The 15436-nt window shown below is 37.9% G+C and overlaps 1 protein-coding gene across 16 annotated transcripts in view; it reads right to left on the reverse strand.

Annotated features, from left to right (window-relative positions):
• TASP1 (taspase 1) overlaps positions 1–15436 on the reverse strand; it is a 256206-nt gene that overhangs the window by 161018 nt on the left and 79752 nt on the right. For all 16 annotated transcript variants that reach the window (XR_004969959.1, XR_004969958.1, XR_004969960.1 and 13 more), the window contains one exon: positions 13714–13820. Coding sequence is in view for 13 of the 16 variants with exons in the window: in XM_036322238.1 (XP_036178131.1) it covers positions 13714–13820 (107 nt within the window). In the remaining 3 variants the exon portion in view is untranslated. The remainder of the gene's footprint in view (positions 1–13713; positions 13821–15436) is intronic.

The following is a 15436-nucleotide window of genomic DNA, read 5'->3' on the forward strand; positions in this document are numbered from 1 at the left end:
CAGAGCAATCTCAAAATGGCAAATGTACAAAATTTGTAATTCAATTCAACAAGCATTTATTGAATTACATGTCCATTACATGTACTAAACAGAAGAGAGAGATATGTTCTGATCGGGGTAGCATTTGAGCTGGTCCTTGAAGAGGACTTGGGTTAGAATTTCAGTAGTCAAAGAAGTATCTGGTATTTATTATTATTACTATTATTTATTCTATGAAGGGAAAGAAACATGAGTGAAAACTTGGAAGTGAGAACATTCAGCAAATTCATGAAAAAAATCAATAAAGAAATGGATTCAATAAGAGAAAAAGATTATTCCAAAAGAGAAATACTGGAAAAGTAAGTTGGGTCCAGGTTTGAAGAGGGTTCATAAATTCAGGCTAAAAAGTTTGAGTTTTAATCTACAAACAATAAAGATTCTATTAAAGTTTGTTCCTGGAAAACTACATGACCAATGCAGGTATTTTTAAGGAAATGTATCTTGAGAAAATACATAGGATTAAAGAGAAACAGAGAAAAGTTAGAAGCAGGCAGAGAAGCCCATTCTGAAGATACTACCACCATCTAGCCATCACAAGTGACAAGGTTTGGCCTTGATGTTAGTAAATATACCAAAAAGAAACAAGCAAAAATAAAGAAATAACAGTACATGTGCTCATTAAACCAATGTTTACTGAGCACTTATTACATGCCACGCTGAGAAACCATGGTAACTAAAACATCTATAAATGCTGTCCTCCTGGAACCTGAACTCTAGTGAAAGAGGATGACATCAAATAAACACACTAAGAAAGGCAGTTGGAGCGACATGACAGCTTAAAATGAGAAATGGGAGGGGGAAAGGCAATATTCCTGGGATCTGGAACAAAGACCTTGACCCCAGAAGGATCTTTACAATGTGACCCAGAAAGAAAGTGAGAGAGCAAAGTGTTGGAAAGAGAGACAGGCACTTGCTCCTGTCTAGTCCTATGGGCTCTGTTAAGGAGCTTATACTTTCCTCTTAGGAGCAGCTGGAACTGACTGAAGAGTTGAAGCAGGGGCATGACAAAATCAAATTGCACTCTTAAATGATTCCACCGATGCTGTGTATAGAACTGACTGGAAAGGGCATGTGGCTTAGAACGCTATTGCAGTCATCCAGGAGAGAATGGTGAAGCTTGAATCTAGGCATGCTGTTACGGTGTGATGAATCTAAGAAGTGAAACTATGTAATAAGCAACTGGAACCACTTAGGGCATGAAAAGACGGGTGGAAATATGAATTAGATTAATCTATAAAAAACAAAGTTTCATTAAATGGGTGCTGTGGGTTGGGTGCCTATGGACAATGACAATGACATGGAGACGAGCAAGGAGAAAGAGTTGCAGTCTCCCTGAAGCTGAGGGAACTGAGTGAAAGTGGGTATGAAGTTATTAACTGAACGCAATCGTGTAATTCCCAGCTCCTCTAGAATGTTCTGTGTTTCTTACAACAATGATTACTAGACAGGTGCTTCTCCAGGCCCACTGTGACATTGTAGGCAGAACAAAGCAATGATTCTCAAATGCTGGCCCAATACCTTACCCATCCCTGCAGATTCTGATTCAGTAGATTGAGAGCAGTCTAAGAATTTGTGGTTTTACTTTTCTAATTGATTGAGAGAGAGAGAAAGATCGACAGAGAGAGAAAAACATGAATCGGCTGCCTCCTGCATGAACCCAACTGGGAAACGAACCTGCAAACTGGGCACATGCCCTGACCAGGAATTGAACCCACAAACCCACACCTTCTGGTGTACCAGACAATACTCCAACCAAATGAGCAACTCAGCCAGGGCAGAAAAAAGTTGGTCTAATCAAGCCTTCAAAGACTCACAGATAGTTTTCTTTCAACCTAATTAAATATTGGTTCTTATATTCTGATGTTAAAACATCCTTATTATTGATCTGTGTGTGTGCGCGCATGTGTGTATACACACACATTTGCCTTTTCATGCATTGGTTTATTCCACTGGTCTTATTAGCTAAAACTGTCAGCATCACTATATGATGGGTCAGCACAAGTCATTAATGCATGGTAATACTCTATGAGGAGATATTTAGAATTGTATGCTCTTAAAACCATGGTCTGAGCCAATTCCCACATGGGAAGGCCTATTTGTAGTCCCTATTAAATTCCATTCACTAGAGGTATTTCCTCTTAGAAAAGCAACAGTATAATGATTTCTACATTATATACAAGATCAACTGGGACTATTCCATTGATAATAAAGGGATGCTCTTTTTTTTCCCTCCACTGATTCTGTTTATTTAAAGGAGGCTCTACAGAGCTGTTGAGTACTAAAAATTGAGAGAAGATTTTTAAGACTGACAATACCTAATGTCAACTTATAACAGGCTTCCTGGAAAACCACAGGTTACTTTCATTACAAAATAAAAACAGCAGTTAGGATTCATTAACTCCTTAATCTTGCTTCAATCTTATCTCACTTACAACTTTCAGGCCCAGGATATATTTAAGGCATAGCTTAGGATGGCTTTAAGGAAGACTTGGGAAGAAACTCAACTTACTATTAAATTTTTGTATGAAAACTTTTCCTGAAAAGTGTTTCCTGCATGCTTTTCCTGAAAAGGGAGGAAAGGGAAGTCCAGCTCTCAAGGGTTGCAAGTTCTAGATTTCAGTAATTGACTGAATTACATAAAGTACAGCAAACTATAGACATTTAAAGAATCCCATCAAGTTATACTGCAAAGGAATGCTGGTCTTCTGGCTCCATAGCCTATCTAAATGCATGAGGTAGTGCTAATCTAATTTATTTAAGTCATTGACCTACCTATTTACATGTAAATTCTATAGTCTTACTCAGTAATAAAGATAGTCCTAGGTGAGGTAAATGTAATTTAATATTACTTACAAATCAAAGAAATCATTTCATATAGAAAATAATCACTTAACAAGAAATTTTCAATTTTACCAAAAAAAATATATAAAGTATATTTCTTTATGTAAGAGAAGTCAAAGAAATTTCTTTACTCCTGTTTTCTCGTACATCTATGCATTAACCACCTTCATGAGAAACAGCAAAACTCCAGATTAAGTAAATTTCTATAAAAGACTAATTACTTCTTTCCCTGTACACATAAGGCACAGACATGTACACATGTACAAATAGAACAATCTGAGGAAAACATGTTGTTTTTGTGCATTTATTTTCTTTGATCTTAACCTACCTCTCACCCAAAAAATACAGTGATTTAGTATGATACAGTTAAGCGTTTACATAATAATTTCAAGATGGTGGATAAAAGGAAAAAATGTTACCCACAATATACTTCAAACGAATAGAATATATTTATATGAAGCACACAAAGCAAGGCCCAACATTTCCTTTCTGAAACATGTGGCCAATTTGATGTCCCTATACGGTGGCTAAAGAACACAAAATTAAAAGTTGTAGCATCTCTTTAGAGTGGTTTTGAACACACAACATAATATAAAGCATTGCTAAATTTTCTAATTTGTTCATTAGAAATTGAAAAATGAAAGATGTTCACACAATGGAAAAGGTCTGATTATCTTTTATTTCACTACCCTATATGAGAACTGCTTTACCTAAAAACCAATGAAATTAATTGAAAACTTAAATTACTTCATAAAAGTGGTGGGAGGAGGCAAAGAATTCTATGTACATTCAACTGTAAAATCTGTTATTAAAGAAAAAGACATGGAAACTATTTTGACAATATGCTTGTGAAAAAGGAAGGAGGGAGGGAAGGCTTGAAACATCAATAATGTTGAGATCAAACAATACCCCCAACCTCTTTTAATACTCTAAGAATAAAAGAGTCCCTTCCAGTAATATTTAGGGCTAGCTGTTTGAAACTGATATTTATGAAATCTAGGTTATGGCGTGAATTGAGCCTGTTTGTTTTACCAACATGAGCATCTCCTCTTTGTAGCAACTCAGTCCATCCAGTGGCATAAGCCAAGAACAGCAAGTGGCCAATAAGTTAACTACTTTATTCCAAAAGACAGGTTTTCTTATTCAAATATGATAAAGATAAAAAACAACACAACTATTATTTTGTTATTGTATCAAAACAAAAAATTAAATTTAAAATGTCATCATTTCATTACATATACCACAAAAATTATTGAAAAATATTCTAAAAACAATGAGAGCCCATGGCAATACTGCCAGGGGAGATCCAGAGGCCAATTTGCAGGAATTACATAAGACAGAGGAGCATGCTGAACTGTGATCAGCAACACTTGGGTTAAAGGAAACCACAGGACAAATAATTCTCGTTCCTTTATAGAAACACAGTCCTCATTTTGCCTAATTCCAATCCAGATGAATTTTAGATACCACCGTTTAGTTAAATAATAGCAGTCACTCAACAACATGGCTCAATTTCAGTTACATGGTATATTAACTATGAGAAATTGCATAACGCACAAGCTCTGCTGCTAGCTCTTCAGTTCACAGATCACCACTCATCATGACCAGTGACCAATCATGTCATTTCCTCTCAAGTCTGTCAGTAATGTGTCACTGTGCACAACAGTAAAGCGTGTAGTAGTGCTTCCTCCTTGTCTCCCAGTGATCAATCCACATGACATACAAAACTTGCTATCAAAAGAGGGAACTGGCCAAGAAAGATGAAAGAGAAGCAAAGAAACAAAAAGTGATAACGTTAGAAGTGAAATTTAATAAAAAAATTTGACAAAGGAGGCAAGAACATACAATGGAGCCAAGTTCACAGTTTCTTCAATAAACGGTGTTGGGATAATTGGACAGATACATGCAAAAAAATGAAACTAGACCACCAACTTACACCATACACAAAAATAAACTCAAAACGGATAAAGGACTTAAATATAAGACTGGAAACCATAAAAATCTTAGAGGAATCCACAGGCAACAAAATCTCAGACATATGCCGAAGCAGTATCTTCCCCGATACAGCTCCTAGAGCAATGGAAACTAGAGAGAAAATAAACAAATGGGACTACATCAAAATAAAAGGCTTCTGCACAGCAAAAGAAACCATCAACAAAACAACAAGAAAGCCCACTGCATGGGAGAACATATTTGCCAATGTTATCACTGATAAGGGTTTAATCTCCAACATTAATAGGGAATTCATACAACTTAACAAAAGGATGATAAACAACCCAATCAAAAAATAGTCAATGGACCTGAATAGATACTTTTCAAAAGAGGACACAAGGAAGGCCAAAAGACACATGAAAACATGCTCAAAGTCACTAATCATCCAAGAGGTGTAAATCAAAACAATAATGCAGTACCATCTCACACCTGTCAGAGTGGCTATCATCAACAAATCAACAAATGACAAGTGCTGGTGAGGATGTGGAGAAAAAGTGCACTGCTTGCTGGTGGGAATGCAGACTGGTGCAGCCACTGTGGAGAACAGTATGGAGTTTCCTCAAAAAACTAAAAATGGAACTCCCATTTGACCCAGTGATCCCACTTCTAGGAATATATCCCAAGGAACTATGTTCATAGCAGCACAATTTACCATAGCTAAGATCTGGAAACAGCCTAAGTGCCCATCAGCAGATGAGTGGATTAAAAAACTGTGGTACATCTACACAATGGAATACTACGCTGCTGTAAAAAAGAAGGAATTCTTACCATTTGCAACAGCATGGATGGAACTGGAGAGCATTATGCTAAGCGAAATAAGCCAGAGAAAGATAAATATCATATGATCTCAGTCATTTGTGGAATATAATGAACAACATAAACTGATGAACAAAAAACAGATCCAGAGACAGGGAAGCATCGATCAGACCATCAAACCTCAGAGGGAAGGTAGGGGCGGGTGGGGGTAAGAGGAAGAGATCAACCAAAGGACTTATATGCATGCATATAAGCCTAACCAATGGACACAGACACCAGGGGACGGTGAGGGCATGAGTGGGGGATCAGGGGACAATGAGGGGATAAGGACACATATGTAATACCTTAATCAATAAAGAAAAATAAAGAGGGGAAAAAGAAAAGAAATATATGAAGTCAAAGAAGAAATGCCTGGCCATGGGAATGTTCAACATGCTACCATTTAAGAGACTGAGTCTAGACCAGCAGTGGGCAAACTACGGCCCGCGGGCCGGATCTGGCCCGTTTGAAATGAATAAAACTAAAAAAAAAAAAAAAGACTGTACCCTTTTATATAATGATGTGTACTTTGAATTTATATTAGTTCACACAAACACTCCATCCATGCTTTTGTTCCGGCCCTCCGGTCCAGTTTAAGAACCCATTGTGGCCCTCGAGTCAAAAAGTTTGCCCACCCCTGGTCTAGACCAACAGTCACAGGAACTTAGTGAAGACAAACATACCAACATAAATAAGAAATGTAGTTGTGACCAATAAAAATGAAGAGGTCCCAGAGGAAGAGGCACTGGCCAAAAACCTGACATTAAGTAAACTCTGGAAGATATTTTACAACATGGAAAGTACAAAGGATAAAATGGTAAAAGCTGATTCAAAATTAAAAAGGGCTTTGAGAATTCCCCATGACATTAAAAAATGCTCACTCTATATCATAACTTATATGACAAGAAAGCAAGTACCGTTCAAATTACTCTTGATAACAGAAGTGAAACACTTTAATTCTTAACACTTCTAAGGCTTTAAATTAGTGTACTAAATAAATATTTGTTTTACCTACTTATTTCGGTTTGTTTCTCTATGCATTTATAACCAACAGTAAGAGTTTTTAATGTTTTGACCAAATAAAAGTCATGGGACAGTGTAATTTTTGGCCATTAAGATCCTTTGAGCTATAGGGGGGAAAGGAGACATATGTAATAAAGAATTTCAGCAATAAAGAATTTCAATTTTTTAAATAAAGACCCTTTGCACAGTTGCAGCTTGTCCAGTCACTTTATGGTCCGACACCAGCATGCAAAGTATGAACTGTTTATACACCATAAGAGAAACAATGGGATAAAAGAAAAATCCAGAGGAGTTGGGTCTGCCCAGAGCGGGGCGAGCAAACAGCTACTATTTTTATAGTACACAATAGTACAGTTACATAGTAATCTTTTCCTTCTCCAGCATGTGTTCCAGTCACAAAAAAATAAGTATCGATGAAACAGAGATGCTAATGACTAAGAACAGACAATTGCAAAATATTTATATTTCTCATTTTTTAATATTATGTCTTAAATCCATATGTCCTAAAAGTCAAGACAAAATGTGTTTTCATTTGATTTATATTTACATTAGCTGCTTAACCCAATATAGGTTTGTAGTAACAAGAGACATATTAATTGTGGGGAGGGAGATGAAGGAGAATGTTTCCATTTATGCTACACACTACAAACTGCCTACCTAATAATCACTTTCCTCCTCCTCTCCCCCACCCCACCTCCTCCTCTTCTTTTGACAAAACTATTTTGCTTGGGAAGACAATGTGTCCAGCAGCAAGCCATGACTATGAGATAGTACTTAAAACAATCTGCTCCATTTCCTAGGCTCCCTTGCAGCCAGGAATATGCATGTGATAGAATTGTGCCCTTTTCCCACTACCTCTCCAAAAATAAGGAGAAGCCTATTGAGGGAGATTCTGAAAAACTTGCATCACAGACAAAAAGTGACAGATACACCTGGCACTAACTAGTTTCCCCACTCCCACCCGCCACTCTCTCCTTCTCACCCAGAATGCAAATGTGACATCTAAAAGTTAAGGAGCCATATCATAGCATAAAGCAAAAGGCATAAGAGACAGGCCCAAGAGAATCCCAGATATGTTGGTCCTAGAATCACTGGAAATCTAAGCTAATGCCGGCAACCAACCCACCACCAAACTTTCTATTGTGTGGTGGAGGGCCAGGAAGTAGGGAGACAAATGTGCATTTCCTAAGACAGTCAGGTTTTTTTTTCTGTTTGCAGCAAAAAGCATTCAATGGATTAACCATCCTTACTTTAAGTCAAATGTAAATGTCAATGTCACAGAGGAAGGAAAACAAAAGCACTCTAATTTATTGAGGTAGTAAGCTGGTTAAATAGTTTCCTTGCATTATTTTTTATTTCTGTTAGTACCATTATGATGTCCAAACAATTACTTTTTTAAAGAAAAAGAAATAAAAATGCAACAAAAATTTAAAATATTGACTTATTCTACTGTATTTTCCTTTCACGACAGTATTTATCTCCTTCAACACTAATGAAATTTGAACCTTAGGAAAGTTACCAAACACGGTATTCTTTTTATTATATTTTCATATCCAACTCACAGCTTCTTTTATGTAGCCACAACAAACAGTAGTACCAGATTTAGTCAATGCTGGCTAACCAAAACTATACTGAAACTACACAGACAGGACAGGGAGAAAAAAACTAAATACAGGATGATGTAGAAAACAGCCATTTGTCCTTTCCTGCCATGTCTCTATTTTTGCCCAAGTGGTTCATATCAGGTGGTGTTTCTTTCTGGGAGCCTGTTTTATTATCTTCACTATGAGACAAGACTTGCCAAGGTAACATACACACTATAAAGCAAAGCCTCTGGCCAGCACCCTTCCCTAAAGGCAGAGGCTAGGCCCCAGTTATTTTTGTAGGCCAATGTCACACACATAGTTTTGTATGCATTACAGTTCACTTATTCTGAATATAAAAAATGTTTTTCTTTCACTTCAGATATCTGAAATGCTCCGTGGTAGGCAGTTAGACAGACATGAGCAGAGCAAGGATGATGGGCCAGGTAGAGGAGGCCACCAGGGTGAAAAGCCGCAGGTACCCAGCAAGGGGCAAAACTGGGAAAACGAGGACCTCACCCCCAGGGTGACCTTTCCTCCCCTAGCATATCGCTGGTCATACAGTTTGGACTAGCAGTCGCCAATCAGTAGTTCGAGGGCCACTGGGGGTCCATGAGGTCCGAAAAGTTGGGGACCGCTGGTCTGGACCATCCCATGACCTTTTCTCCCCTGAGAGGAGGAACAAGAGTTCAAAGAGTGGCCTCATGGGACTCCCATTTGGTCCCTTGCACAAACCACTCCCTTAAGCATTAACCCTGAGGGATAACATCTAGGCCTCAGCTGTGTTTCAGCTCCAGGCCCAGAAAAGTAGCAAAACCAGACAAGCAATGCCATGGCTGACCTCAGGTCCAGGTGCATTGACTAAAAACCCACTGACCTTGTGCTGACCAAGCAGTCAAGACCACAACTCTGAAAGGAAACACCTAGAAAGCTGATGAATATTCTGTTGGGATTCTCCCCTGAAACTTCCAGATACAAACCCTCAAGACTTGCCGAAACCGGTTTGGCTCAATGGATAGAGCGTCGGCTTGCGGACTGAAGGGTCCCAGGTTCGATTCCGGTCAAGGGCATGTACCTGGGTTGCAGGCACATCCCCAGTGGGGAGGCAGCTGATCGATGTTTCTCTCTCATTGATGTTTCTAGCTCTCTATCTCTCTCCCTTCCTCTCTGTAAAAAAATCAATAAAATATATATATATATATATATATATATATATATATATATATATATATATATGAAAAGACTAGAGGACCCAGTGGGACAATCACTCTTGAGAGCATGAGCTTGCCTTTCTCCTTTTCCTCTTCTTCCCACCCCCAGGTGTGTTACCTTTACCCTCCTCTCTCCTAAGCTCCAAGGGCCCTTCTTTTGCCTCTGTAACTTGTTTCCTGTGCCCATTTCTGCTCCCACTCACTTCTTCTAACTCTGTGACTTTCTAAATAAATTTTCTCTTATAGTTTGAGTTTTGGATCTGAATTCTTTCTTAGCCAGAACTCAAGTACCGAGGCTGCTGAACCAAGATCCAGTCTGACTCCACCGGTCTAACACCTGGTACTGTTTAGCCACCAACAACTCCATTTGAATCATGCCTGAATTTAACCTTTCAACCCACCTCTACCTACCTTCCTTACCACTCTCTTTCTCCATTACAAGATTCCACCCAGTGTAAATAACTAGGCAGAAATTTTCTTTCTTTTAGGCTGAGTGACATTAAAAATGAAGGCTACAATAGCAAAGACTATTGTGTCTGGCTAAGGCAATGACAGCCACCAAGCCTTTGAACACCCTTATCATTGTTGCTCCTTATAACAGCCCTGCTAGAGAGCAGAATAACACTAAATCCATTCCAAAGTAAGAAAACTGAAACTCTACATGTCAAATTATTCACTGAATTCACAGAAGTAACTGGCAATGGTCTGGACTCTTGACTCCTTTGTCTCTCCTTTGTCTCTCCCTTCCCTTCCCTTCCCTTCCCTTCCCTTCCCTCCCCCTCCCTTCCCTCCCCTCCCCTTCCCCTCCCTCCCCTCCCCTCCCCTCCCCTCCCCTCCCCTCCCCTCCCCTCCCCTCCCCTCCCCTCCCCTCCCCTCCCCTCCCCTCCCCTCCCCTCCCCTCCCCTCCCTCTCTCTCTCTCTCTCTCTTTCCCCCGCCCCCCACGTCAAAAATTCTCAAAGGAGCTATTGCTATCCTTCTTCTCCCTGACCAACCCAGCCCACAGTGTTCTACAATCCACTCTGTCATAGAAACTCCTTATCCAGGCCCACAGTCTGAGGTGCTAAATTCAATGGCCAGTTCTCTGTCCTCTTCGCTGTTTTCTCAGCAGCATTTGAACCAGGTGTTGACTGACTGAAACATTCCTCTCTTGGCTTCCTAGTAGACACTCTCCTGTTTGTATCTCTGCCTCACTGGCTATCTCTTCTTTCTCCTTTGCTAGTTTCTCCTCCCACTAGTACATGTTGAACTTGCCTAAGGTTCAGTTTTCAGAGCTCTGTCTACTCTCACTCAGAAGTGAGCTCATCCAGCCACATATATTTATATTCCTTTCGATGCCAATAATTTCCAAATGGGAATCTCCCTCCTGACCTTTGCATAAGCTTCAGACCCATATACCAAACTCAACGATTAATCTTTCCTCATGCCACATCAAGTGTTTTATGGAAAATCCTCTTAAACAGTATGATGAGTGACTGGTTGAAATTTTTAAAAGTTGAAAATTCTCTGGGTGAAGCAGGAAATAAAAAAAAACAACACCCACATTCCTTAAATATTTTATTTTATTTAAAACACAAAGGTTCATTCATTAGTCAATCTTTTCATATGAGACTAAAGTCTTTTCTTTGAATGCGGGCCCACAAATAAATGTTCCATGTCATCTTTCCTGTATAATCTACAACACACTGAATTGTCCCATGATTTCAAGTTTCATTTTATCTAACATAGAACAAGCACATAAGGACACTAATATGCACTCTGAATGCAGAATGCCTCTAGATTTTTATGACTTTTTTCAACCTTTTACAGCTGGCTTGCTCATTTTTAATTCTATAGCATTTTCTTTATAAACCAACTCTATTTTTCAAGTTAGTTTTCAAACAAACAACTCTCTTAGTTTTTAAAAAAATAACTATTTTAAACTCAATATTCATTGGTGTATATGAGACAATGAGTTATGCAATTACAATGATAAAAATAATGAGCATAATGAGGCCCTAGATGACATATAATTCAATTGGAAGAAGTAAAGAAACATGGCACACTAAAAGACGGTCTATTAGCTTGGGTATTTAGGGTACTGCTGACATCAGGTAACATATTTTATGGTGAAAATGGAAAGCACTGGTATTCCAAGTCCATTAAGGGGATATGGGCTAAGAAAGTTCTTAATTTCCACTTCCCACTCTATCATTATGAAGCCAAACCTTCCCCAGCCCTCCTCACGCTAGTAAATGACAACACTCAACTGCTAAAGCTAAAAGCTTTAATTTCTCTTTCTTCCTTACCAATATCTAAGGCATCAATAATTCCTGTCTTTCAGGAACTCTCAAAATATACCTTAGATATATTCACCTCTTTCCATCTCCATCCCCTTTGCCCAGAGTCCAAGTTGTCATCATCTCCCAGCGGATATCTACTTTGCCATGATCTACTGGATTTTAAAGGAGCTAGCACATACCTTCCTCTCCAGCTTCATCTCACCACTCGCCCCTGCCTACCCTGCTTTAGGCACACTGACCCTCTTCCCCATTCCTCTAACATGACAAATCCCCACCAGGGCCACTGCACATGCAGTTCATTCTGCCTGGAACACTATTCCACTGACTCTGCATAAGCTCACTTCTTATTTTTCAGATGTCACCTCAAATGTTATACACCCTCAGAGAGATCTCTATCAATCATTCTAGCTGAAGAACTGTTCTTTGAGACTTACTTCCACCTCTGACATCTAAGCTACTCCATATCACACTATAATGAGTAGCCATTGAGGAGTTAAAAGAAGAGATGCAATGTTATCTCATCCACATTTACAAAGTTCTCTTGGGCTCCGGTGTGGAGAATGCATTGAAAGGGGAGACAAGAATAGAAGTAGGCAAGTTATGATTGGCTGAGAAGAAGTATAGAGGAACCAGAATTTTCTACTAGCTGGATAGGTGCATGGGTTATATGGGTGTATACATTTCTAGAAATGATTACATTGCTCATTGTATGCAAATTTTATCACACGTTTTTAAAAGAACAAAAGTCCTAAATTTTCTCACTCGGACAGCACAGGGGATGCAAAAAAAAAAACAAGAAACAGAACCACACTGTTATCTACTTTCACCAAGATCTACTTATTAAAATGTTCATTTTCCTCCTAAATTCCTACTTTTCTCTAGCAAAAAAAAATAAAAAGATTTGAACCAAATTTTTTATTAATTGTCCAATGTGGAAACACACTGGGAAAACATCTGTCACTATGAAAGATGATTTATAATGCATATATGTGTGTGTGTGTGTGTGTAAATCACATAAAACTATGACAGAAAGCATGAACCAGTATTAATAAGATGCCAAAGCACATCAAATGACTGTGATGTGAGACACCCATCACGAACTATGTGCTAATGAACCCCCCAGCCATAGACTGACCAAGAATGTTGTGGTTTTCAACTTCCAAACACCTAAGAAATGCCACACATGGACTCATGATGGTACACAAATGCATAAAATGCAAACAAAGAATGTGTAACAATGAGAAACAGAAACCTGCAATTAGAATGTATACAAAACCCTACATGAACACAACATATACATTTCTTTGTAACATACTCTACCCCCCGAATAGCCATGTTAAGAGTCACTATCTAAAGCTGCAAGGCCCAAATCAGTAGCCATCAGCCACATATAGCTATTGAACACTTAAAATGCAGTAAGGGCAAATAAGATATTGAATTTTTAATTTTATTAAATTTTAATTAATTTTAATTTTAACATATACTCAGTTATATTATGGGAACGTTTTAAGTGTGTTTGGAATAACTTGTTATGTAAACTACTTTTTCAACAGTGTATTTCAATTTGTATTTCAACTATGAAATACAAATACAGACCAAATATTTACAATGAAAATTCAGTGTCATCATTAAGATGTGCTAGAAGAGTAAAATACCCACCAGTTTGGAAGACTTAAAAAAAAAAAAAGTTTAATAGCTCACTAATAATTTTTTCATTGGTTACATTTTTAAGTGATATTTTGGATTCACTGGTTTAAATAAATTATTAAAATTCATTCCACCTGCCTATTTTTACTTTTTTAATGTAACTATTGGAAAATTTAAAAGGATGTATGTGGCATGCATAATATTTTTACTGGATCATACTACTTTAAAGCTTATATATCTAAATGCAAATTAAATATATCATTATGATACATTAATAATTAATATTTCAAATACCTCCTGACCTTTTCATTTGATTGTCTTCTTTTCTTTAGTTGAATGAAATCTGTTTCCACCCTTTCTGCCAGCTCTAGTTTCCTCTTGTTTCTTTTAAATGCAGCTAAACTGAATCCTATAAAAGAAACATTAAAAATGACATTTGATAAATATTAGGGCAATGAGGCAGATGCCATATCCTGTAGAGCCTTCTCAGGACAAATCCTTAAGAATGTTGGATAAAAGGTTAAAAGAGGCTTTTCAATGCATGCTGAAGTGCTAGGAAAATAAGACAAATACCCTTAGGTTAAAGAAGAAAAAAGTCAAATCCAGAGACACAAGTCCTGAGGGTATATAGTAGTATATGCTACCCAGAGATATCTGCCAATGCATACCACCACCCACTTTGGTTTTGAAGGTCTCTTGGCATAAAGGACAAGAGATGAAACCTGGGGACAATGCAGCTCAAGGAAACATATTGAAGATTATCCACACAAAAAAGAAACAAACCCCAAAAGGTGCTATGCCCAGTAAAAGGGAAAATCATAAAAGGCCACCATATGCAAAGAAAAAGGAAACTTGCAAGTCTCAGCCTTAGATTTATATGCAAGGGAGGAAAAGTCTCTCTAGATAATTCATGACCAAGGGCTTTCAGATATGTTTAGAGAAGAATTCATTTTAGTGACCTAAAATTTAAAAAAAAAAAAAAAAAACTCAAAAATTATCTCAATGTGCTAGTGCCTCAACAACCCCTAAAATTCAAATGCAAATACTCCCTGGAACAAAAAACCTTAACTTACCACACTTCAGAGAATTCCTACGTTTCAATTAACATGAGCCCATAATTTAAAATAATTCACAAAACACATGAGAAATAAACCATCAAGAATAAAACTTTGCCAAATATCAGCAAGCATAATTCAATTTAAACCTACAAAGACCTCAGATACTGAAATAATCAAATGCAGACTATAAAACATGTTTATGCTCATGGAAAGAAAGGGATGATACTGAAAATATAACTAAGGAAGAAAAGATGATAAAGTGATTAGGAAGACTTAAGAAGAACCAAAAGAGCTTCCAAAAGCAAAAAAATAATAATAATTAAAAATATAAAACAATATACAGATATAAACAGCCAATTAGATTCAACTGACAAATGAGAAATTACAAAGTAGACTATAACAATGAAGATATTAGCAACATTTTCTGATAATGGCATCAAGGAGAGATGTAAATCAAGCCCAGAGCCCATTAAAAGTGGGAGTTCTCTCACTAAAAGTGGAGGAACTTCCAAGTGTGGGAAACTGGGTATTGGAAGGGCTAACACACTGCTAGGGTTGGCCAGAACTATGCAACTCTGCACTTACTCTCTATCCCAATACCAAGTACATTCAAGCAAGACTGTCTTCGATTATGGCATGACAGGAGGGGGGTGGCGAGTAGAAAGAGGAGGGAGAAAAGGGGGATGGGGAATATTGGAAAGAAATTTTGGGTTGACTGGGTCCTTTGTATAGATTTGCAAACATGTGACTTGGGCAGGTCAGGGAATAATAAACTTTTAACTAAGTTTAAGTAGATTCTGATTAATAGTGTGTGAAATAGAAAATACATGGTCTTTGTCCTGATTCCTGGCACAGAGCTCTTAAAACCTTCATAATTCCCTAGGTGATAAGAGTACTATGATCACCTTTTATCCTAACATTGGGTCTTTGACCCCAGTTCCGGAAAGCTCCTAACTCTCTTGGAATT

This window comes from Myotis myotis, unplaced genomic scaffold, assembly GCF_014108235.1.
Source record: "Myotis myotis isolate mMyoMyo1 unplaced genomic scaffold, mMyoMyo1.p scaffold_m19_p_9, whole genome shotgun sequence".
In the NCBI taxonomy this organism is placed as follows: domain Eukaryota; kingdom Metazoa; phylum Chordata; class Mammalia; order Chiroptera; family Vespertilionidae; genus Myotis; species Myotis myotis.